This window comes from Notolepis coatsorum, assembly GCF_963971535.1.
Source record: "Notolepis coatsorum genome assembly, chromosome: 12".
NCBI lineage: Eukaryota > Metazoa > Chordata > Actinopteri > Aulopiformes > Paralepididae > Notolepis > Notolepis coatsorum.
In genome coordinates this window covers 79039146-79065716 of record NC_140176.1, presented here as the reverse complement: position 1 = coordinate 79065716, position 26571 = coordinate 79039146, and the positions used below count along the sequence as shown (strand labels likewise).

The following is a 26571-nucleotide window of genomic DNA, read 5'->3' as shown; positions in this document are numbered from 1 at the left end:
AAAGGTGGGTGAATGACAGCGTTTCCCCTACAATCACAACGGTTGCTTCCCTCACAGAGGAGGATCAAGAAAAGAGGGCGGGGCTTGATAGGTCAACTTGTGATTACACACGTTTGTTGTTCCCTGTTGCTTCTTACACAACCTGTCAATACAACACAGGTGCTTTGGTTATTCCAATCAGGTGACAGCGCTTGTATTATGTATCAACTTGATTCCAGTTAGGGCTGTGCAATATGGTCAAAATATATAATATTATATTAACAATTTTCTTAGTTTTGATGATATAACAGTATTTCGTTTTCCAGTACAAATTATTTTTAATATAATAGATCATGGACGACGGTATAATAAAAGAAAACATACCTTTGCATTGATCCATGATGGTACACCTACCAACCCCTAATTCTAGTAGCACTGTAGCATGCCAGAATAATCTGGTGCACATGTTTGATTGATTGAAAACTTTATTACCAGATTGCAGAATGGGTACAATGCAGTACGGCTCAATACAAATAATTGTTAAGGGGATGCAGACCAGAAAAAGAATTTTGTCTCGTTTACATCAGGGTCCCCCATTTTCAATTCATCAAGACATTTATGACATACATGATGACATACAGATATACAGTACTGTTTCATCAAGACATTTATGACATATACAAGACATACAAATATACAGTACTATTTAAGAGAAAGATCATAAAAATATATACTATACATTCGAAGGGGAAGAAACTGTACATTGGAGGGGGTTGGGTGGGTGGGTTGGGGGGGTTTGGACATTTACCGGGGCCAGTTTCTAATTGCAGCCACCCGTAGGTGCTCTTTGAGAGCGGGCTTGAAGGAGGGTAGGGATTCACATTCTTTTACGGCTGTGGGTAGGGCGTTCCACATTGTTGTGGCATAATTGCGAAACGTGTTTAGTCCTTTGTTTGAGCCGACTCTGGGTTTAACATGATTTGTGGAACTCCCTCTGGTGTTGCGGTCGTGGAATTCACTGACCTTTGGGTAGTATTTCGACATGTACATCATGGGTATCTTAGTGGTGTAGTCGTTAGGGATGCACGATAATTATCAGGTTGATAATTATCGGGCCGATATCAGCAAGCCCGATAAACCAGATCAAATTATTGATAGCTCCGATAATATATAATATATTTTTTGGTTAAAAAAATGCGGTGTGGGTGGATTGGGATGAAGGGCGTTTGTTTTTACTGTAGGCTCCTCCCGTTTTGCCAGTACTGTGGTACGACTGATAGCGTGTGCCGTGTGGTTCAGGAAGAGGGAGTTTTTCACAAATCCAGCACTCCCTTTCTCATGCCTGGCTGCGTCTATGCCAAATACAACGCAGTTCGGTTTCCAGTTTCCTCCGATTGGCCACAACGCCCACGTGACCACGCGCTAGCACGCCCCCTTATCCACGCCTGCCGCTACGCCGCGCCAAGCTCCTCTGTGTGTTGCAGCAGAGGTCCCTGTGTGTTCTCGCTTCCTCAATTTATACGCATGGAAGTATTGACTACGCCGTAACGAATCATTAAAAAAATATACCGTTAACTGGAATATGTTGTTTCTTTACACATATGTTGGATTATGTAATTGGTGTGTCATGACAAACCAGCTGGTGCCACTAGTAACGTCGCGGCGATGTCCGTAGTTTGATGTGCAATTGTGTTGTGGTCATCATTTAAATATTTGCATAATTAAAGAAGTTTGACAGAAATGACCCAAGGGCTCAAGCGATCTCTAACTTGATCACAGAAATGATAGCACTTGACGACCAGCCCTTTTCCCTCGTTGAAGACAAAGGATTCTGTTGGCTACTTCGTCATTTAGAGCCCAGGTACATAATTCCCACTGATCCGACCAGAATAAAAAAAAAACAGTAGAAGAGGTATAAAAAAAATAACAATACAGGGTCAAACGTGAATCCATCTGTCTCTCCCTTTGAGAAAAAAACGAAAACAATTGAAAGTTTGAAACCTCAATGCTTTAGTAGTTTAGTGGAAAAAAAGGTTTCACTCACTGTCATTTATATTAAATATAATGAATCCTTTTTTCTGTAAAATTACTGTTTGTTACTGTGTGGAACTTGTTTCAGTAGCTTATTTATTTGTTTTTGATACTGTGAGGAATGCACTTTTTCAGTTTGTATACTTTGTTTACATGATACTACATATCTGACTGTCCGATTTTACCTGCCAGTATTGAATCCCAGGCTTATGCAAAGATTTGCAACAGTTCTAGAGGCCTTTATTTTAACATCACTGAGTGATGAACCTCACTATGGCAATTGGCAAATGTTTACATTTTGCAGTGTTATGTTTACAAGTTATTGACGGATTGTGAATTTTGTGATACAAATTATATTTATTTGGAAAAATAAATATAGTCACTTTATTTGAAGAGTCAAAACTGTTGTCTTGGCTTTGTTTTGTTCATAGTAGTAACGCTCATGTAAATCTGGTTAGTCAAAACTACAGGAATACAAATTTAAAAAATAATAATACAATAAATATATATTATCGGTTATCGTAGGGCTGGGCGATATGGCCAAAAATGATATCGCGATAACGAGAATCGATAAAAAAAAATCCAATATATATTTTAAACAACAGATGTATGTTTATTTTGCAGCAATTCTTTGTCATTGCCGCCATCTTTAGTGCTACATCCCCTCACACTCCAGTTCTCAGGCTGCAGCTGGGCCCCGTTCCCCGTACCTGGCTAACTGAGTTAGCCGGATAATTTTCAGCATAGCTTGACTTAAGCCAGACCTTTCCATTCCCCGACGCTCGATTGTCTAAATCACTATGACAACAGATCAAGAAGTTTGAACCTGGTCGAGGGCAGGGTTAAGTTCAGTTAGCTGGATGAACTATGGCCACACCCCCGCAAAGAAATCCCAGCTCCCTTCCTGAAATATTTCTCACAGTCTAGATCCCATTATGCCATTCTGAATTATGTTTTTGTGCTTCGTTTGAAATGTAAAATAATAGGTCTGCATCTGCAGTAACGCTGATAATAAATCATATTCAGCCTATGAATTTACTTTGTCCTATATAATGCATGTCATATTTATACGGATACGGCGCTCGCGAGTCGCAACAGTTATTTTAATAACGGACTAAACGGATCATTGCAAATGTGAATCCCGCTGGGATATTTTTAATGAATGAAACCTATCGGGTGTTTGGCTCTGATTAGTTTAATATTCTTCGCTGTGTATTTGCTTAACGGAGCACCCGGATGCGTTTCATTCAAGCTGAAGCGTCTATGCACGGATTGTGGATATGAATTATGAGGAATCTGAATCTGTGGAGTATTTAATTGTATCACTGTGACAGTGTCACACGTTATTGTGATATTGTAACAGGGATTAAAATATATGAGGAGATGCGCTGTTTGATGGATTTGATGACGTGACGTGACTTGATAAATTGAATGAGCCTTTTGACGTTTTTGATGAATGAATTTGAGAAAATGCATTTATCTTTTCAAGCACTGTTATCTGATGATGAACATGAGGTGTCACTGGTATAAACCAAATGGTAATCAATTCAATACATGTATGGATTAGGTCCGAAACAGATTAAAACCTGATTAATAGTGTAACTGCAAGCCTCCCTCCAAGCCTCTCTTTGGAAACCATGTATTTATATAGTACATAATACCTAAGCACATACAGATATCCTCATGATATAATTCGTATCAATTAAATATACTATTTGGGCTTGTTTTTATCGTTATTCTGCAAGATCTCATTTGATTATTCATTCCATAAGCCTATACTGCCAGCAGGCACGCCCATTCTGCAATCTGTTAATAAAGTTTTAAATCAATCAATCAATCAATGCCGTTAGAAGATCAGGATTTCTGCTATCGACACTTGCTGTCTTTTCAGCTGAGGCGGGCGCGCGCAATTATCCTGAGTCTCAAGTCTGGTTCAAATGAACGAGACTGAATCCACCTTCGAGGAACAGGAAAATCCCGGATTCAAACATCGGGTTAATTGAATCTGGATAATGGGACTCTTGATCGACTTAGTTGAACCAGGTACAGGGAATAGGGCCCTGGTTTGAAAGCGAAAGTAAACACGCTTCTCTGCTGGCTGTGGCTCCAGGGGAGTTGAACAGTTCTGGCTCTGCTAGTTTCTTCCATCTTTTGGTGCTTTTTTGGTGGTCAAACCACCGCACATGTGCACCGTGACTCATGACTGGAGGGAGACTAGCTCTGCTAGCACACATAGCCTACTGTGTAGTGTGTACAGACGGTTTCAAACTGTATTTTAAATTAGAAAGCAAACAAAATAAAAAGAGAAAAATACATCTCAATTTGGTCAGTATTGTCATTTGGACAAGCAAAGCCATTACTTTAAGTTGCAGGCAAGAAAGACAAGTCTGTCCACTGTCTCTGGTTTTAAAACTGCCCTGTTGCAGGTCACAAAAAATAAAATAAAAATAAAAACATCCGATATTTCCCCCCCCCCCCCTCCCTCCCCCCCCCCCCAATATCGATTATTAAAATATATTGCGATAATTATCGTTATATCGCCCAGCCCTAGGTTATCGGTATCGACCTTGGAGCAGAAAGTTATCGGTATCGGGGTAAAAAAAATCTATATCGTGCACCCCTAGCAGTAGGGCTGGGCGATACGGCCTCTAAATGATATCACGATATTTTTTGGCTATGTTACGATACACGATGTACATCACAATATTTTGACATTTCCTCTAAAGCCCTTAACACTTTGACTGCCGGGACACGTCTTTGCACGTCTTTGCTGGCCATGCTAAAGTTGCCGGGGGACGCTGTACAGCGTCCTTATATCAATATTTCAAAAATCTGCGATCGGATTCATAATGTCCCTCCGCTGGCCTGAGATCCACCAGCAGGACCCACTGAGCTCTCTGGCGGTTCAGGAGCGCCATCTGGTGGCCGATCGGCGCAATCGCCACACAGGATATTGAATAGAGGTTGTCATGACGACCGTAGTACTTCCGGGCGCTCGCTATGGTTCATGGGACTCTGGCTCGTCCCGCTACACGGTGATCGATTGGCAATAACTCGATAAACAACATGATTTGGACGTATATACGATTATACAAGCTGGAGATGGACCGGGTAAAAATATATCCCATAATGATAAAATTTCTACTCGACGATGATCGCCCAACGGCGCGTGGAGACTGGGGTGAGTTTCAGCGTGTAACGTTACCGTCTTAGATACTAACTGCTATTATCAACATTTGACCCACATTAGATGATTGGTATAACGCTGCCCACGGAATTATAAACGCCCCCTCGCCCATCCGGTCAACATCAGATGACGTGTAGTAACTTCTAGAAGTACGTCTAGTTGGAATTTTTTATATCGCGCTGATTGCCATCAAACTGTATTTCATCATCAATATAATGCATTTGGGGCTATATATCACGTTCTGGAGAAAGCTGCAGAAAGAGATGAAAACATACTTATACATTAGACCATACTTTACTATGAATATGTGAATGAAAAAGTTTAACGTTGCTACACAATGAACAATACATATAAGACTTTGAATGGGCCCTAATAATGGCAATGTAGCAATAGAATTTAAAAAGTTATAGCCCTGCAAAGAAGGGGACTTTCTCCATAGACAAATAGCGCTGGCAATCTATGGTATATCATGAATTTAACCTTAGGCAACCAAAGTGTTAAAAATGCTTGATTTAGCCCTTTTTAAAGATTTATTTGTTGGCGTTTAATCGCTTTATTTCTACTGGGCAGTCCAGTAGAGAGAGACAGAGGAGGAATGGGAGACAGAGTGGGGGGAAGACATTCGGCAAATAACGACGGGTTCGGGAGTCGAACCCATGGAACTATGTGGTTCGCCACTGGGGGGCGCCCCCGATTTAACCCTTTGAAGCATACAGTCACGCCAACATGACGATTAAAATAGTCCCTGCATTTGCATGTTCTTGGTATTGTATCTGATTCTAGGGCCATCTATGGATCTCAGGGAATGTATTCCCTATGTGTCTGTTACTAGGGTTGAGTAAATAGTAATGAACCAAATGAGAATATCAATAAAGAAAATGTGTATCTTTGACTGAATAACACCATGCTAAAATTGACCAGACCTGACACTGACCTGGCTGAGAGAATTGCTGAATATACTGTATAGAAATGGTCTAGAAGGTTCGGTCATGACATCACCACAAATGTTCTAGAATGTTCAATGTTCTAGAATGTTCGGCTATGACATCACCACAAATGGTCTAGCATGTTCAATGTTCTAGAATCTATAATGTTCGTCTATGACATCATCACAAATGTTCTAGAATGTTCGACCGACATCATACTGTGACATCACAAATGTTCTAGAATGTTCTATTATGACAATTATATAATACAATACCCTAAATATAGCTTTGGCTCCTACAAGTACTGAATTCTGCCATCCGGACACATGCAATTTGAAATATGAATCCTAATGTGAAAAACAGATTTTATATGTCTCATATGTGCTCATTTTATGCCTGTCTTTTTTCTGTTGTGAAGCACTTTGAGCTGCAGTTTCTGTATGAAAGGTGCTCTACAAATAAAGTTTATTATAAAGTTTATTATTATACCTGAAAAATCTAAGCAAATTAATCAATGGAAGATGATTCAACAGAAGGTTTTGTAGATACAGTACTATGAGGGCAGACGTTCCACTCTACTGGTTACAATTACTTACTCGTGAGTAGTACGTTCGTTGATAAAGAAAAATTATGTCCACAGCCACTCCAGTGTAAAACAAAGATATCCAAATGGCTGGTCCAAAGATGCACACTGACCTGGCTGAGAGAATAGCTGAATATACTGTATAGAAATGTTCTAGAAGGTTCGGTCATGACATCACCACAAATGTTCTAGAATGTTCTAGAATGTTCGGCTATGCCATCACCACAAATGTTCTAGAATGTTTGATGTTCTAGAATGTTCGGCTATGACATCACAAATGTTCTAGAATGTTCGACCATGACATCATACTGTGGCATCACAAATGTTCTAGAATGTTCTATTATGACAATTATATAATACAATAACCTAAATATAGCTTTGGCTCCAACAAGTACTGAATTCTGCCATCCGGACACATGCAATTTGAAATATGATTATAGAATATAGAATATCAGGCATAAAATGGTTATGCGATTAAAATGTGATTAATTAGATAAATTAATTACAAATCCTGTAATTAATTAGATACATTTTTTTAATCACCTGACAGCACTAATATATATATTTACTTTTTAATTGCATGAAACATTATGAAGTATTCTCTTATGCCGCTTTTCCACGGTCTGCACGGTACCTACTCGGCTCGGTAGTACCCCCCCATAGATATATATAAAGACGGTACCCCCCCCCCCGTCAGTGTAGCTGGGGCGCCGTGACGTCATCTTCAACGCGACAGAGGATTTCGACGCTAGCTATCAAGCTACTGTATTAATCCAGTGCCTTATTAGCTAAATTACGCTAGCTGCAATGCTAACCGTTAGAACGCGAGGCTACTACCAGTTCATCCACATCGGCGCCTCCATATTCCATTGACGTTTCTGAATAAAACATGTAGGGCTAACATTTAAACTCGCGAAGCTCTCTCCACTTCTCACACTCTCGTATCCCCGGCTGTCTCCTCAAAACAAACCTGTGGCGCCGCCTCTCCGTCGCTGGGTGTGTGTGTGTGTGTGTGTGTGCGCGCGTGTAAGTTGGGGCGAGTGTGTGCATTTTTTGAGAGGGAGAGACGAGAGACGGAGAGAGTAAAGGCAAGCGCTGCGCCAAAGTAAGTCATCTCAACCGCGGCGGCTTATAAACTGATGTGAGGGATTGTGAGAAACATCACGATGTCCGCGATACGTTTAAAAAGTGTATCGTTTATGAACTGTACCCGATATTTATTTAATATCGTCATATCGCCCACCCCTACCTAGCAGTCGTGTATCTTGTAGACCAGGCCCATTGCAAGTTGCTGTACTCTGTCGTCCACTCTAAGCCATCCTAGTTTGTCAAAATGGGCAGGGGTGAGGTGGGTTTCAGGAGTAAGGTCAAGCAGTAGTCTGACCAGTTTGTTTTGTTATGTTTGTAGTCTTGTTTTTAGGGGCTTTGTGGTGCTTTGGTACCATGAGGTGCAAGCATAGTCGTAGTACCCTTGAATGAGTCTTCAAGGTATTCTTGTTTACCAGGGCCCTGTTCCTCGTACCTGGCTAACTGAGTTAGCCGGATAATTTTCAGGATAGCTTGACTTAAGCTAGACCTTTCCGTTCCCCCGACGTCGGATTTTCTAAATCGCTATGGCAACAGATAAAAAAGTTCGAACCTGGTCGAGGGCAGGGTTTAGTTCAGTTAGCTGGATAAACCATGGCCACGCCCCCTCGCAAAGAAATGCTAGCTCCCTTCCTGAAATAATTCTCAGTCTAGATCCCATTATACCATTCTGAATTATGTTTTTGTGCTTCGTTCTTCTAGAGGGGGCTTTTGAAATGTAAAATAATATACCTAAAATGCTGATAATAAAATTACTTTATCCTAAATAATGCACGTCATATATACGGCGCTCGCGAGGTGCGATACACACACTATGTGGTTATTTTAACAACGCGGAGCATTGCAAATGTGAATCCCACGGGATATTTTTAATGAATGAAACCTATCGGCGTTTGGCTCTGATTCGTTTTAATATTCTCCGCTGTTGATGTATTTGCTTAACGGAGCGCCCGGACTGGGTTTCATTCAAGCATAAATTGAAGCGTCTTTATGCGTGGATTATGAATTACGAGGAATCTGAATCTGTGGATTGTTGAATTGTATCACTGTCACTCACACGTTATTGTGATATTGTAACTGGGATTAAAATGTCTGATGAGATGTGCTGTTTGATGGATTTGAGAAATTGAATGAGCCGTTGACGTTTTGACAAATGAATTTGAGAAAATGCATTCATCTGTTCAAGCACTGTTATCTGATGATGAACATGAGGGTGATGAACATGAGGTGTCACTGGTATAAACCAAAGGTTAATCAATTCAATGAATGTATGGATGATGTCCGAAACAGATTAAAACCTGATTAATAGTGAAACTGTATAGCCTCCCTCCAAGCCTCTCTGACACCGTTATTTCGGGGGTCGCGCCTTGAAAACGTTGTTTATATATAAAGTACATGATACCTAAGCCGAGCGCATACAGTACAGATATCCTCATAAGTATCTATTAATTCGTATCAATTAGATACTCTTTGGGCTTGTTTGTATCTACTTATTCTGAAAGAGTTGAACTAATTATTTTCACTAGCAATAGATCTCATTCGATTATTCATTCCATTAAGCCTACTGCCAGCAGGCACATTTAAAGAAATATAATCTGATTGATTGGGGTAATGAGGGATTTAACATTAGCCTATAGATTATGCATTTAACTTGTCGGCGAGGCTATTGAGTCATACTGTATTGTACTCATTCTGCAATCTGTTAATAAAGTTTTAAATCAATCAATCAATCAATGCCGTTAGAAAATCAGGATTTCTGCGATCGACACCTGCCGTCTTTTCGGGTGATGCGGCTGCACGCAATTATCCCGAGTATCAAGTCTGGTTCGAATTAACGAGACTGAAGCAGCGTTCGAGGAACAGGGAAAGCCTGGGTTCAAACATCGGGTTAATTGAATCTGGATAATGGGACTTTTGATCGACTTAGTTGAACCAGGTACGGGGAATAGGGCCCAGAGGAGATCCGGTACAGTTAAAGACATGTCAACCTTGAGACCGATGATGCCCACACCAACAATATCTGAACTGGACCTCATTTGTACATTTCTCCGGGCGACAGTACTAGTCTACCGGTAAAGAGATGCAGGCTATGCGTGTTTCTGAGCGAGCAGCGCTTGTTACCTGAGGCAGGTGTGTTGAAAGAGAAGCCACCGGCTGGTTTCTGACCAAACACACCGGTTCCGAGGCCCAAGGCTGGTGTGGTGGTGGTAGCGGCGGCGATGGGAGCAGCGGCAACGGTACCCAAAGCAGCCCCGAATGCAAAACCTGTATTCGCAGCAGGCACACTGTGGAGAAGAAACCAGGAGATGGGTTTATCTAATAAATGCACACCAATACGATCCTAATAGAAGTCTCAATCTGTTCCGAATCCGATACAATGGAATAACATGTGAAATGCTCAATAAAAATAAAATTAAAAACGCATATCCCTGCTCGTAGGATAATACTTAGCCACATAACATATCAACAATACAACCCCGTCCCATCATTAGCTAAAGTTAACTGTTGAATGTTACATTTTGGGAAAAGGGAAATAACCGTTCTGCTAGCCTACATCGTGTTTCCTGACCAAACAATGTGGTTATTTAATAAAGTATCATAAAAACAACAAAATATGACATGTTTGTCACTTGAGTGTTTAGTGCTAACTTGAACCTATTTGACATGTAAGTTAGCCAACTGCCACACGACAGAAGGTTAACCCCTTCACTGCCACACGACAGAAGGTTAACCCTTTCACTGCCACATGACAGAAGGTTAACCCTTTCACTGCCACACAACCAAAGGCATCCGTGGAGCTAATGATGGAGCATCGCCGTCGGTTGTGTGATAGTAAAGGGCTAACCTTCTGTATCGTCACAGTGAAAGGGTTAACCTTCTGTATTGTCACAGTGAAAGGGTTAACCTTCTGTATAGTCACAGTGAAAGGTAAAACCTTCTGGTGTATTGTCACAGTGAAAGTTGTCACAGTGAAAGGGTTAACCTGTATTGTCACAGTGAAAACCTTCTGTATTGTCACAGTGAAAGGGCTAACCTTCTGAATTGTCACAGTGAAAGGGTTAACCTTCTGTATTGTCACAGTGAAAGGGCTAACCTTCTGTATTGTCACAGTGAAAGGGCTAACCTTCTGTATTGTCACAGTGAAAGGGTTAACCTTCTGTAATGTCACAGTGAAAGGGCTAACCTTCTGTAATGTCACAGTGAAAGGGCTAACCTTCTGTATTGTCACAGTGAAAGGGTTAACCTTCTGATCACAGTGAAAGGGTTAACTAGCATCATTACCTTGCCGCCGCCGCTCCTCCGAACGCGAACCCTCCGCCGGTGTTGGCGGCCGCGGGGGCGCCGAGGGTCCCGGCCCCGAAGTTAAAACCAAACATAGTTAATAGCGAGAGGCGGACATTCAGTGTTGAACTTGTCTGGCTGAATTGAGTTTAACCACCAGAGATAAGACCATAATAACACGTACAACAACACGAGAACACTTAGCTAGCAGCCATTTAGCTTTAGCTAGCTACCTTTGAAAGCAGCCCGCGTGAGGAGGGCCCGACCTGGTGACGGTTAGCTCGCTCGCGGAGCCATACTACTAAAGAGAAAAGAAAACACACCAACGTTTACAAAGGTGGTGTGTACACACAGACATTTGATATATATCAACCCACTATTGGCGTTTCCAGCGTTAATTCGTGTAGAGAAAGCGGTCATATCTTGCACACTCGCGTGTTAGCTAACTTTCTATTCCGCGCGTACATGCAATGTATTTTCCGGTTGATTTCTGGGATATGATATTACTAGTCTAATCGATATTGACTACATTTCCCAGTCAGCATAGCGGTGTTTTTGTAGTACGTGTGGAGACACCCAAGCAGGAAGCTCTGCGAAGCTATTCGGTTTCCTGTTGGATTACATGCCAGCCACAATAAAGACACAACAGTGTTTCCGCTTTAACGGTAATGACCTTTCAAAATAAAATATAAATTAAACTGGTTGGCCATGTCTAGATTGATTGATTGATTGATTGAAAAGTGTATTAACAGATTGCAGAATGGGTACAGTACAGTACAGCTCAATACATACAATTGTTAAGGGGATGCAGACCAGAGAAAGACTTTCGTCTTGTTTACATCAGGGTCCCCCATTTTCAATTCATCATAACATATATGACATACATGACATACAGATAGACAGTACTGCTACATCTATACATTTATGACATATCAGATTTGCAAATACAGTACTGTTTGTGATACAAAAGTGTCCAGAAAAGGAGTGTATATACATTTGGCGTAGAAACTGTACATTGGAGGAGGTTGGATGGGTGGGGTGGGGTTGGGTGAGGGCTGTACATTGGAGGTGGGGGGGGGGGGGGGGGGTTGGGTAGGGGACACACACACATTTTACACTGTACATTGGAATACTGACAAAGCCTTACTTGGTCATTTACTGTACAACTAGGTTAGGACATTTGTAGGGGCCAGTTTCGAATTGCAGTCTCACATAGGTGTTTTTTGAGAGTGTTTTTGAAAGTGGGTAGTGATTCACATTCCTTTACAGCTTTAGGTAGGGCGTTCCACATTGATGTGGCATAATTGCGAAACGTGTTTAGTCCCTTGTTTGAGCCGAATCTGGGTTTTACATGATTTGTGGAGCTCCCTCTGGATGCTCCCTCCCTCTGGAGCTCCCTAGGATGGCTTAGAGTAGACGACAGAGTACAGCAACTTGCAATGGGCCTGGTCTACAAGATACACTACACGACCAAGGTACCCATGTACATGACAAAATACTTCCCAAAGGTCAGTGAATACCACGATCACAACACCAGAGGGAGCTCCACAAATCATGTTAAACCCAGATTCGGCTCAAACAAGGGACTAAACACGTTTCGCAATTATGCCACATCAATGTGGAACGCCCTACCCAAAGCTGTAAAGGAATGTGAATCACTACCCACTTTCAAAAACACTCTCAAAAAACACCTAAGGGAGACTGCAACTCGAAACTGGCCCCTGTAAATGTCCGAACACAACCCCCTCCAATGTACAGTAAATTACCAAGTATGGTCTTGTCAATAATCCAATGTACAGTGTTGTTTGTACAGTTGTACAGTGTCCCCCAGTGTCTCCCACCCACCCCTCCTAACCAACCCCCCCCCCCCCCCCACTCCTACCCAACCCCCCCCCCCACCCACCCACCCACCCAACCACCTCCAATGTACAGTCCCCACCCACCCCCACCTACCCAATCCAATGTACAGTTTCTACGTCTAATGTATATACTTTTTTCTTTCTGGACTCTTTTTGTATCACAAACAGTACTGTAATTGCAAATCTGGTATGTCATAAATGTATAGATGTAGCAGTACTGTCTATCGGTATGTCATGTATGTCACATATGTTACGATGAATTGAAAATGGGGGACCCTGATGTAAACAAGACGAAAGTCTTTCTCTGGTCTGCATCCCCTTAACAATTGTATGTATTGAGCTGTACTGTACTGTACCCATTCTGCAATCTGTTAATAAAGTTTTCAATCAATCAATCAATCAATCAATCAATGTTGTGATCGTGGTATTCACTGACCTTTGGGAAGTATTTTGACATGTACATGGGTACCTTGGTCGCGTAGTGTATCTTGTAGACCAGGCCCATCCAGGCCCAACCAGGCTAGTTGCGCACGTTTTCCTAAACCCTTCATCTGTTTAGGCAACGTTGCAGGAGAAAACCCAATTGTACACTCACTATTATATCCACAATAGTATAGAAATGTAGATTAAATATGGTGTGAGCACAATTTAGACATTTTTAATAGTCTCTTACTGGGTGCACTGTCTTGATGAGTTCAGCAATCAAAGGAATTAAGAGCACTCTCATAACAAGTCATTATACTAGTCATTGCAAGGGGGAAAAATCCTTACAGTAATTTCATTGCATGGACAGAAAACAAACAAACTGAAGCTGAATTGCAGTAATTCCATTGCATGGGCAGCAAGCATACAGAGGTATGCTTGCTGCCCATGCAATGGAATTACTGTAAGGACATTTTCCTTGAATGGTGGTAAATAAATATTGCATAAAGAACATGTGAATTGTATTTAAGGGTGGATCTTCCCTTTAAACTGGACATCAGTATTTCCAATTAAAAGCGTGCTTTATTTTGAAAACACTGTACCGGAAGTTCATCCACTATTTGTAGCTTTACACAGATGGAGGAAATTTTGACAATAAACACTCGCATATCCTATGCTACCGCCGACCAAAGCAAACGGCACGTCGTTTTATTGTTCGGGACAACAACTATCTCCTCATCGATGCTACAGCCATAACGTCGGGAAGGTGTCGTCTTCTGGAAAGCTCGCATGAACTGACATCCGTCTCGATTCGGAGAAATGGAACATATCCGAACGCCAAAGGTAAGCAGCAGAATCTGGCCCAACATTACGAGACGTTTCTCAGTTGCACTGGATGGGGAGGCCTTGCCTGTTTTTAGCTGTTAATAATTCGTCTGCTTTATACTCGTTGTAAATGTTATACCGTTACCTATTATTATTATTGATTTGGTTATCCTAGGCTAGCTAATCCAGTTTGTGTGACAGATCACGGGGTATAGGACAAAAACAGCCACATTTGACCAATATGGCAAAAAGGGTGTCAGACATTACTCCGGTTTGATCAACTGTAGTTCTGAATAGCCAGCCCAAGGGGTGTGTGTGTGTGTGTGGGGGGGGGGGGGGGGGGGGTGGGGGGGAGGAAATCCCTCCTGACAGCTCAAGATTGAAGCGGCTTGGCGGAGTTCCTAAACTACAGAATAATTATGTTGTGCTCAAACAAACTGAGAATAACTTTTGTTGTTAGCTGCAGAATTGGTTTAGGACGGAGGAGTTTGTTGTTGTGGCTTGGGTCAGACAGTTACACACATTGCTAAGACTGAGGGCCGCCTTTATCCAAAGTGACTTACAAATTGTCAGCAGGAGGAGGGGTTCACCTCTGGCAGTTAATAATGATATGAGATTTATATTAGATCTTTTGTAGAACTCCGTCACTTCACACTGACTAACCCTTTCCACTATCACACTACAGAAGGTTAACCTTTCACTGTGTGGTGGTAGTGAAAGGGTTAACCTTCTGTAGTGAAAGGGTTAACCATGATTGATTGATTGATTGAAAAGTTTATTAACAGATTGCAGAATGGGTACAGTACAGTACAGCTCAATACATACAATTGTTAAGGGGATGCAGACCAGAGAAAGACTTTCGTCTTGTTTACATCAGGGTCCCCCATTTTCAATTCATCATAACATATATGACATACATGACATACAGATAGACAGTACTGCTACATCTATACATTTATGACATACCAGATTTGCAAATACAGTACTGTTTGTGATACAAAAGTGTCCAGAAAAGGAGTGTATATACATTTGGCGTAGAAACTGTACATTGGAGGAGGTTGGTTGGGTGGGGTGGGGTTGGGTGGGTTGGGTGAGGGCTGTACATTGGAGGTGGGGGGGGGGGGGGGGGTTGGGTAGGGGACACACACACATTTTACACTGTACATTGGAATATTGACAAAGCCTTACTTGGTCATTTACTGTACAACTAGGTTGGTCGTGTGGCAGTGAAAGGGTTAACCTTCTGTATTGTCGCAGTGAAAGGGTTAACCATTTGGTAGTGTGGCAGTGAAAGGGTTCACCCCCCATAGTCTCTGAAAATCCTGTGGGAAACACTGCAGTTATTACCAACATTATACCTTTTTGATGCTTTACTTTGCTAAGTTACGTGAAATGTTAATATCTTGGAACAAACTAGGGACGTAAGTTAACGCAACAATACAGTTCAATACGTACCTCAGATTTCTTTTGGGGGGGGGGGGGGGTTATATCTTTATTTTGCCTTTCATACAGGAGACACGTTTGGAGTTTACTTACTTACTTACGCCTATCGCTCCTTTTGGGGGAGCATAGGCCGTCGACAACAACAACGTTTGGAGTACTGCACTCTTTTTGTTCCCTCGTCAATGTCATTGTATTCGATGCTAAAACCTAAATGTCCTCAAACTGCTGCCTTCGCTCGCCATGTTCAAGTGTTGTGTGAAATCTGACTCCAGTGTTGTTGTCATCCCAACATCTGATCAGTCATTGGATATTTACTCACAGGGACTCGGGAGGGGTTTCTCATCCCAGAGCGTGGACACAGATACACACACACACACAGAGCCAATTGGGAGAGAAATACAATGCATGGAACTAGTAATTCCTTGGAAACACGAAATGTAATTGCAGAACCGAAATTACCACAATTCACAAGTGCGTATTTGAACTATGGATGGTGTACCATACTGTACAATTACAATATTATATTGAGAACCGTGGCACAAATGTGCTAATTGGCTCACTGACGGGATGAACTACTTGGGTATGGAAATTTGGTATTGACACAGTGTCATTCGATACCAAATTTAGATCTCACAGCATTTTTCGATACTCTATAGTATTGAAGCAATTTGATCAATACGATAAATGTCCACTTTGTATACCCAGCCCTAGTCGCAATGAATCGACTAAATCATACAAAAAAATTATAATTTTGCTTGCCATTTATGAGTGACTCGTGGTGTCTGTCGCCTCTTCTCGATTCATCGTTAGCTTTGGTCTTAGTTGACCTTTGTTGACATCTGTTAGCTGATCAGTTTAATTTGATGGTTTTTACCCATGTTGCATGAGATATTTTCTCATAAAAATTATAAGATCATCTCTGGTAAGCACTCATTGCATGCGGGAAACACAATTTTACAAATTTGTAAATCATCGATTATCCTAGTCGACAAAATCTTGGACTATTGGTCAATTAAGAATTTCTTTAGTGGAGGACAGCAGCCCCTAGACAAGAGTCTACCTTAAACAAAATTGGTATTGTAACTGAAATATCCCTAATCAAATTGAATCGGATCGAATTGGGACCCTTGTGAATCTGAATCGAATCGATTCTGGAAAACAGTGGCGATACCCAGCCCTAATTAATAGTGAGTTTTTCTCTCGCCAAGCTCTACCCCTCCTGCACTAAGAGTTTACTTTGCACAGTACCACACATTGGTCCATAGCACCATAAATGTCTCAACAGTTTGCATATACACTAGGGATAGGCACGAATAATGTCTTCCCAGGGTACAGGGGTCGAAATTAAGGGGGGCTTGGGGCAAAATGCTAGAGCCATATGAAATCCGTTTTATTTTTTTCCAAATTCCATTAAATTTTTTTCCAAATTCCGTTTTTTCCGTTTTAATATTTCAGAATTCTGTATTTTGCTTTGTACGCTCATTTTACCATCAGAAATAGTGTCTAATAAGTGGGAATGAATAAATGTCCACAATTTAATAAGATATAACAGTCCATTTAATAGGGCTGTCTTAAATACTTCGAAGCTTCGTTCGATGGGCATGGGATTCGAATATAAAACTAAAATTTGATTATTAAAAAATATAAAAATATAAATGATATATATTTTTTTTTTGCAAAATCAACTCTGCCTGTCTTTGTTAATTACAACAAGCAATGCTGTTTGTTATTTAAGATGAGGTCGGACTCGGCACTGACAGATTTGTGTTCATTGTGCTGCTTTTATAAAGCCTCAAATGACGGCTTACAATATTTCATTCATGAAAGCAAAGTGTTTTGTTTGTCTAAGATTTAAAAAGGTTTAAACTTTACAGCACTGACAAAGTTGAACAAAGTGCTGTACAAGTCCCACAACATAAAAAAAAAATAATAATTATAATCTTTTTATTTATTTAGTTGATTCCATTTTTATTGCTCAATTCCGCGATTCCGTCCGCGATTCCGTGATCGCGGATTTCATATGGCTCTACAAAATGCCCTCGAAAATTGACCAAATGCCCTTGGAAATCAGTTAAGGCAAGAAAAGCCCCACAGTTTACTAATTATATATATGCTCTACAGTGCGAGCATTTCAATCGTATTTGCCCCTAATAATATGTGTGCGAACCGGAAAAATCATTTACTCATCGCACTATCGCAGTGTGCGAGTGAAGATTACAAACGGCTCCGCTGTTAATAGTTCAGAAACTACAAGTCCCACATTGACATAAGACCATTGACAACATGGTTTGACCCCCAAGCATTAGTATCCTGGAGAAAATTAGAAGAAAACATAGTAGCCCCACATAGACTGAAGGACATAGCACACACTAAACTACCAATCAAGCACTGTGAACGGAAATTTGGCCCCATAATTACTCATGCGATCCGGATATGGCGTGAATCACAAAAAAAAAATCCTAACCCACACAAATGGCACAATCATACTCCCTTATTCAATAACAATGCACTCTTAATTAAAAAACGACCTATAAGATTCCCTATATGGGAAGAGCAAGGCATACACTCATTAGGGGATGTTTTTAACAAACAGGGTTTTTGTAGTGATAAAGAAATACGCAAAAAATGTAATCTCACCAAGTCCACATGGCTTTTTTACATACAGTTACAGCTATGTTTGAAGTCTCACGGTGTTCCATTAGACATACCAATTGAACACCACAGATACCACAAATTCTTCTACGAAAGAGAGACATCGAGAGGTTTTGTTTCAGATTTTTATCATCAATTACTAACGTCCTCGTATGAAACCCTCCAACTAGACTCTGTCTGGAGGAGGGATATACCAGACCTGGAAAATGACTTTGATTGGCAAGGAGCCTGGGCAAATGTCCGACTTACATCAAGGAACCCGGATCATCAACAAATCAATCTTAACTATATTCACAGGACATATTTGACTCCTATAAGACTGTGCAGAATGGGGCTTAAACAAGACTCCAAATGCTCCCAATGTACAAATGGGGACGAAGGGACATTTATGCACATGTATTGGGACTGCCCACCAGTTAAGGCATTCTGGAAAGATGTGACCCAACAATTATCAAAACTCGTATCTTGGAATATACCTGTACACCCCTCGGTATTACTATTGAATGATGTTTTTGAGTTTGCAGTGAATCCACAGCTAAAGAGATTGGTTTTATCGGGTATCACAGTAGCTAAAAAGCTGATCGCATCACGCTGGTTTCAACCGGAAAAAATGTACCGGAAAGTTTGGTTTCTTACATATCTCGATGTGATTTATCAAGAAATATCTACAGCAAGAATTCTGGGTCTCAATGAATCCAAAATGTCAATGTGGTTAGAAGTGGTGGAGAGAATAAAAGCTAGCTTATAATGGTAGTGTCTGGTTAGGTGCGAGGGATAGTGGAGGTACTTCCCAAGGTGGGGTCCGGGAGGGGGGGGTTCGAGCTGGAGCATATGTGTGTAGGTTTTTAGATAACAGGTATTAGGGGTATATCTTATATAAGACAATTAACTAAAATGTGATCTCATTGGATGTGCTCTGACAATTAATGCTTGTATATCTTATCGTGTGTTGTCATGTTTGTTTATGTGTTTGTTTAAAAAATAATAAAAAAATAAAATGCAAAAAAAAAAAAGTCCCACATTCCACAAGGCGCATAAACGTCCAATCACAGTAGTTTCCTGCGGTGACGCGGCTGGTTTCATGCGAGTGAAAGGAAATGAGAACACAGTACACGCTGGAAAACAAAGTCACGGTACCGGCATAGGCAAGTTATACATTCAGAATCAGACAATGCAAAAAATTCAGCCAGCCACATGAAGCCCCTTCATTTTTATTTTAGCAAAAGAGAGACGAGGAGAAAGAGGAATCCGGTGAGGCAGCTAATGTTACTGAGGCGGATTAGCGAAGTTAGCACACGCACATACACGCACACTGTGGGCCAGCCAGTGACTTTGGTGGTGTGTGCTATTGCACAGATGTGTGTCCCGTTTGCACACGCACATACACACACACACGCACATAGTAAGCCATCACTGGGAACGCTCAGAGGAAAGGGGGGCTGAGAATATCTGTGTGTGTGTGTGTGTGTGTGTGTCTCGCTCTCTCTCCCTCTCCCTCTCTACATCTCTCTCTCCTGAACCTATTTCATTCAAAAGGAAGACATTGATGGACAGTAGCTATACGTATAAATTATAGCTCAGTTGACATTACACACACTTCTGCAGTCCCTTCCGCCGTCCCTCTCTCTCTCTCTTTCTCTCTCTATCTCTTTCCCTCTCTCTCCCTCCCTCTCCTCGCTAGTTCGCTGCCTGTCAAACCCTGTTTGAGGAAGTGTCGGGTTACACTATGCCTACGTTCCAGACACACACGCAGTGAAGTTTGTGTATGTGTGTGTCCCCGACGAGGGAGAGAGATGGCGCACACACATTACACACACTATCTATCTATCTATCTATCTATCTATCTATCTATCTATCTATCTATCTATCTATCTATCTATCTATCTATCTATCTATCTATCTATCTATCTATCTATCTATCTATCTATCTATCTATCTATCTATCTATCTATCTATCTATCTATCTATCTATCTATCTATCTCTCTATCTCTCTATCTCTCTATCTCTCTATCTCTCTATCTCTCTCTCTCTCTCTCTCTCTCTCTCTCTCTCTCTCTCTCTCTCTCTCTCTCTCTCTCTCTCTCTCTCTCTCTCTCTCTCTCTCTCTCTCTCTCTCTCTCTCTCTCTCTCTCTCTCTCTCTCTCTCTCTCTCTCACGTCACAGAAACCGTCAAATCAGAACAGTTTAGTTGAGTGAGGGAAGATCTTGTGAACTCGAGACTAGACTGATGAGTCAATATGGTAATTAGAGACACAGACCCATTGATACTAACCTGTATTACTATAAAACCATGCTAAACACAGAAAAAAGGCATTTATAATGCATGTCCCCTTTAAATAAACGTTCCAGCCCCCTGTCAACTGTGATGTCAACTATCAACCTGAATTAACATTCAGTATTCAATATGGTCTGATATTAACATTCAGTATTCAATATTGTCTGATTCAATATTAACACTTTGGCTGCCATGGGTTAAATTCATTATCAACCGTAGGTTGCCGGCTCTATTTGTCTATAGAGAAAGTCCCCTTCTTTGCAGGGCTATAACTTTTTAAATTCTATTGCTACATTGCCATTATTAGGGCCCATTCAAAGTCCTATATGTATTGTTCATTGTGTAGCAACGTTAAACTTTTTCATTCACATATTCATAGTAAAGTATGGTCTAATGCAGGGGTGGCCAACCAGTCAGAGACTAAGAGCCACAAAAAAATGACTGTGGTACCACAAAGAGCCACACCATATACCAGCGTTTCTCAACCTTTTTTTTCAGTCACGGCACCCTTCATGTGTTTATAGGTCTCACCCTCTGGCCTCTGAAGTTGCTAATGTCTTTTTTATTTGGGCCTCACAGGGTTAAAAGTACCCTGTGAGACCCACGGTTGCAAAATTACAAAATCACTTTTAGCCATTTAAAAAAAGAATGTTTATTTTAAAAATGTTAAAGGGGAACTATTTTACTATTTCTTTCACTATTTGGGCACTTTTACACAATTCCTGTGAGTCTATGGAACACCTAGGTTTTTTTTTTTTTAAATGCATTGTTTTGTATTTCTAATCAAGTACTAAAAACCGCATTTTTCTACCTCAAGATCTTAAGCCGTTTTGAGGCTGGGCTCCAACCACTGTGTGGCCTGGTGCCAACTGCCACATCAACTGCCACATTACAGTTTTTCTCAATTGCTTTGGTGCATTTCTCTGATCAGAATTAAAGTTCTCATAACTGTTAGTGCATTTCTCAAAACAATTAGTACAAACTGCAAAACCTAGGTGATAACCTGCAGAAGCGTGTCACTTGCTCAAAATGGATAATTCATTCCTCAAAAGCAAGTATTCATGTCAATGAAAGTGTCAGTGTCATCAAAATGAAAAGTCCTGACACCATTGTTTATAAACAAGATAGTCAAATGGCTTTGCCATGTTTTCGTTATGACAGTTCACTCTGTAAGTGTTTTCCAATGCAAAAAAAGTCAGATCTTGGTGACACTTTCTGAAAATGCTCAAGACAGCACTATACACTATTTGCACAGCCATTTGAAATCTACAGTTTGCTGTATTTAGTGAGGTAAATGAGTACAAGACACGTATGTTTCAAATTTGTTTACTGCATATGCTCTTTGCAATTTTAATTTGTTCACAGCATTGTGCAAAAGAAAAATACAAACTAATTTACAACAAACATAAGAAACACCCTTTGGCCTTTGGGTAGAGCTGTGCACAACTGTAAACAATATTGCAGTACATATTGGAACTGAATTGGAACATACAACATACACAGTACTAGGGCTGGGCGATATGATGATATTATATAAATATCGGGTACAGTTCATTAACGATACACTTTTTAAAAGTATCGTGGATATCGTGATGTTTTGCCCAAGAGGCTTGTGTCGCGTCAATCTGGTCCACACGTTGACACTTTTGAACAGCGCCGCCCCACACACACACTACTGCATCAAAAGTGACTACTTATGATAACAAAGGCATTCGTTGTGGCATTAACGTTATAATAATAATAATGCAGGACCTGTTCAGAGGTCTCTATATAGTTACACTTTCAATAACATCAGCGTATTTACATAGTGCCGACCGAGGTCGACCTAGATATAGCAAGCTCGTTCATATCTCAGCCCGTGCTGACTCAGTTGTGCCCATTCTGCGGTCTGTTAATAAAGTTTTCAATCAGACAGATGTATGGAAAGGCTTTTATTATAACATCTGTTGCAGTAAAATCATTATGCCTCCAGTCGTTTAGTCCTTCTGCGGAGCTAAAAGCTAAACGTCGGACGCGGCGAGCTGCCATTGTTATTGTCATTGAGCTCTCCATGGCGGAAGTAAAAAATAAATACGCGCTTTCCGATTGGTGCTAAGAACAGCAGGGCGGGTGCAAGCGATGTGACGTAATTGGCAGACGCGACTGTCAATCAAAATGATTCTGTTTGCCGACTGAATGAATGAGAACGTTATTAAAAGATTGCAGCATGGGTACAATACAGTACAGCTCAATACAACAACAGTCAACAGCGGACTGGAGGATGCAGACCAGAGAAAGACTTTCGTCTTGTTTACATCAGGGTCCCCCATTTTCAATTCATCATATTTCATATCTAAATCATATAATATCTCATTGCTAAATATATGCAATATATAATCTAATAATCCAATAATCTAAATCTAATATATAATATAAAAATGCTAAATGCATGGGTATTTTATTTTGTCTTTAATGTTAGCTTGCAAACTCAAATACTGTCTTGGTAAGCCTCATAATGAATTTTGGGGAAAAAAAGAAAAACATCGTGATGCGTATCGTGTATCGCCGAAAGGTCAGAAAATATCGTGATATCATATTTAGGCCATATCGCCCAGCCCTACACAGTACTGTAAATCATTCATTCACATCCAGACGTTCCTGTCTGTCTGGCTATTGGATTCAGGAATGGGGAGTAGGGAGGGAGATATTCCACCAGCATCCTTTCATGTGCTGCAAACCACTGTGTGACCAGAATTGCGTGGTGAAAACGCACATTATCCCATACAACAACGTACTTGGTCAGATGGTCGCCATTTAGACCCTCTCATTCTCAGGGATTATGTCCCTGTAAAGAGTGTCTAAAAAAGTCAGCAGATGTTGTGTGTTGTATGGACCAATGCGGGGCATATGGGTGAGGACGCCGTTTTCTGAGATGGCTGCACACATTGTAATATTCCCTCCTTGTTGTCCTGGGACATCAGTGGTTGCTCTCTGTCCAATGCGATTCCTTCCACGCCTTCTACCTTTTGCCAGATTGAAACCCGCCTCATCAACATATGAAATTATAAAGAAATGTATAAAATTTGCTTGACAGATTTTGACAACTAGTTCAACATATTAGTATGTAATGACTCAAGCAATGAAATGAGGACTATTAGTTTTATAGGGAATGACTATTCAGCAGTCATAAGTATACTTCATTTTGACTGACATGACCTAAGCAAATGATAATGTTATAAAACAGCAGAGAATTGTATGAAAGCAATTGATGCATGTCCAAAAGCATTTGCAATTTGTTCGGAGGAATGAGAAACTGCTACTATGATGTGCACAAATTACACAATGTTGTGGAGGTTGAACTAACAGTTATGAGAACTTTAATTCTGATCAGAGAAATGCACCAAAGCAATTGAGAAACTGTATTATGCAGCTGAGAAATCTGACATCACAGATATGCACATTTTCAGATGACTCAGTTCAGTGAGGGTGAATATTGTGAGAGGAGAATTGGAAGAATTCGCCAATATGAGAATTGGAGACATATATCCTATTAATATAAGTCCACATAGCTAAGAAACAATGGTAAACACTGAAAAAAGCCATTTATAAGATAGTTCCCCTTTAAGCACATGTATAGTCAATTGGTCCTGTTGTTCAGCCTCACAATGCTATTTGATAGTAAATGTGTTTATATGTCCCACCCTCTGGCCTCTGAAGTTGCTAATTTCTTTTTAATTTGGGCCTCACAGGGTTAACCTCTTAAGCCCGAGATATACAGTAAAAGTGTATATTTTCAGCATTATGTTTGTTTACCAATTATTTTAACTGTTATTAGTGAAATATAAGATTATAGAAATCTCAGGGCATTGAGTCGGAAACCGGTGCATATTGACAGGAGGAAGTGGCACAGCCAAAAGTGAGTGTAGTCTTTTGAAGGAAGAGACTCAGGGCTTTCAAATTTCGAAAAACTACTACTTTTGGGATTATCTCCCACAAACCTGAACGTTATTGCCATAAAACAGAACGCAGTTAGTTTCTCTACCTTTCTGTGAACGTCTTGCAAAAAACGGTGTTGCAATATGATGAAAAATGGTGGAGAAATTTACATTATAAAAAAGATGGCAGAATTCAGTACTGTATCTACAAAACCTTCTGTTTAATCATCTTCCCTTTATTCATTTGCTTAGATTTTTCAGGTCTGGTCAATTTTAGCATGGTGTTATTTACAGTCAAAGATAATTTTTTTTTTAAATAGAATTGATATTCTCCTTTGGTTCATTACAATTTACTCAAGCCTAGTAACAGACACACTATTTCTGACACTGATCCATATATGTCCCTAGATTCAGATACCAAGAACATGCAAATGGACCATTTAAAAAAAAATTGTAAATGTTTATTCTACGTCCTTATGGAATGAGTGACATAAAAAAAAAAAAAAGTAAAAAAAAAAAAAAAAATTATTTTTTTTTATGGATGGAAGAGCCGCACATTGACGGGCAAAGAGCCGCATGCGGCTCGCGAGCCGCGGGTTGGCCACCCCTGGTCTAATGTATAAGTATGTTTTCATCTCTTTCTGCAGCTTTCTCCAGAACGTGATCTATAGCCCCAAATACATTATATTGATGATGCAATACAGTTTTATGGCAATCAGCGCGATATAAAAAATTCCAACTAGACGTACTTCTAGAAGTTACTACACGTCATCTGATGTTGACCGGATGGGCTAGGGGGCGTTTATAATTCCGTGGGCAGCGTTATACCAATCATCTAATGTGGGTCAAATGTTGATAATAGCAGTTAGTATCGAAGACGGTAACTTTACACGCTAAAACTCACCCCAGTCTCCGTGCGCCGTTGGGCGATCATCGTAGAGTAGACATTTTATCATTATGGGATGTAGATTTACCCGGTCCATCTGCAGCTTGTATAATCGTATATACGTCCAAATCATGTTGTTTATCGAGTTATTGGCAATCGATCGCTGTGTATTGTGACGAGCTAGAATGCCGGGACCTATAGCGAGTGCCCGGAAGTAATACGGCCGTCCAGCACAACCTCTATGGCACTTCCTGTTAAGCGATTGCGCCGATCGGCCACCAGATGGCGCTCCTGAACCGCCAGAGAGCTCAGTGGGTCCTCCTGGTGGATCTCAGGCCAGCGGAGGGGACATATGAATCCGATCCCAGATTTTTGAAATATTGATATTAAAGACGCTGTAAAGCGTCTTCGGCAACTTGAGCATGGCCGGGAATGACGTGTTTAAGCGTTTCCCGGCACCCAAAGTGTTAACATTCAGTATTCAAGTAGAACAGCTAGCTGTTGTGGACACTCACCTTTCCACAGCAAGGCACCTTGGTTGAGAAATGCAGGTTCAGTCCATGTGTTGTTTAGTTCAGTCAATTGTTGAGAACACAAATGTTCTAGAATGTTCTATTATGACATCATACTGTGACCCATGTACTGCATATTTTATACTGGGGAAGAAAAACGGAGCAGGATTGGTAAACGGGAGTGGGATGGGAGTGGGATTCTATAAAAGTTTGGCTCGGGATTGGGACGGGATTGGGATCAGTCCTCTGTGGGAGGGAGTGGGATTTTTTCAAAACTCATTTGGGATTGGGATGGGATTATTTCTGTGGGAGTGGGAAGGAGCGGGAGTCAAAATCCACTCGCATGTCAGCCTCTAGTGTGCGTGCACTGTGCACGAGTGCACATCTAGGGGCGGGGTGTAGATTTGGTCTCCCTGATGTTGACTCCTTAGCCACAGCCTTGGGTTGTTTAATACTGGACGAGTGTTTCATAACAGCCGTTGTGTGGGCCGGTTTCGGGGCCGGTGCGCGGGCTGGTGCGTCTGAATGTCCCGGGCTGAATTTGTGTCCCAGTCCGCCCCTGGTTGTAGCTGTAACAGAATAATTGTATTAACTATTAATTAACTATTATTCAATAGCGTTTCAATTATAATGAATTCAATAATTGTATAAAGAATTTTCCATGTTCTGTCATCTAATAATATATTCCATTGCCTTTCCTATCTGTA

General features: G+C 40.8%; 2 protein-coding genes across 7 annotated transcripts in view; one reads left to right on the top strand and one right to left on the bottom strand.

Moving 5' to 3' along the window:
* nup58 (nucleoporin 58) overlaps positions 1 to 11544 on the bottom strand; it is a 66835-nt gene extending 55291 nt beyond the window's left edge. For all 5 annotated transcript variants that reach the window (XM_084326106.1, XM_084326107.1, XM_084326108.1 and 2 more), the window contains exons 1-2: positions 11075 to 11544; positions 9914 to 10077 (exon numbers count right to left, since the gene is read on the bottom strand). In XM_084326106.1, coding sequence (XP_084182232.1) covers positions 9914 to 10077; positions 11075 to 11169 — 259 coding nt within the window. In that variant the 5' untranslated portion in view covers positions 11170 to 11544. The remainder of the gene's footprint in view (positions 1 to 9913; positions 10078 to 11074) is intronic.
* A 2477-nt stretch (positions 11545 to 14021) lies between these two features.
* Positions 14022 to 26571, top strand: part of mtmr6 (myotubularin related protein 6) — a 48994-nt gene continuing 36444 nt past the window's right edge. For both annotated transcript variants that reach the window (XM_084326206.1, XM_084326205.1), the window contains exon 1: positions 14022 to 14199. In XM_084326206.1, the coding sequence (XP_084182332.1) occupies positions 14176 to 14199 (24 nt within the window). In that variant the 5' untranslated portion in view covers positions 14022 to 14175. The remainder of the gene's footprint in view (positions 14200 to 26571) is intronic.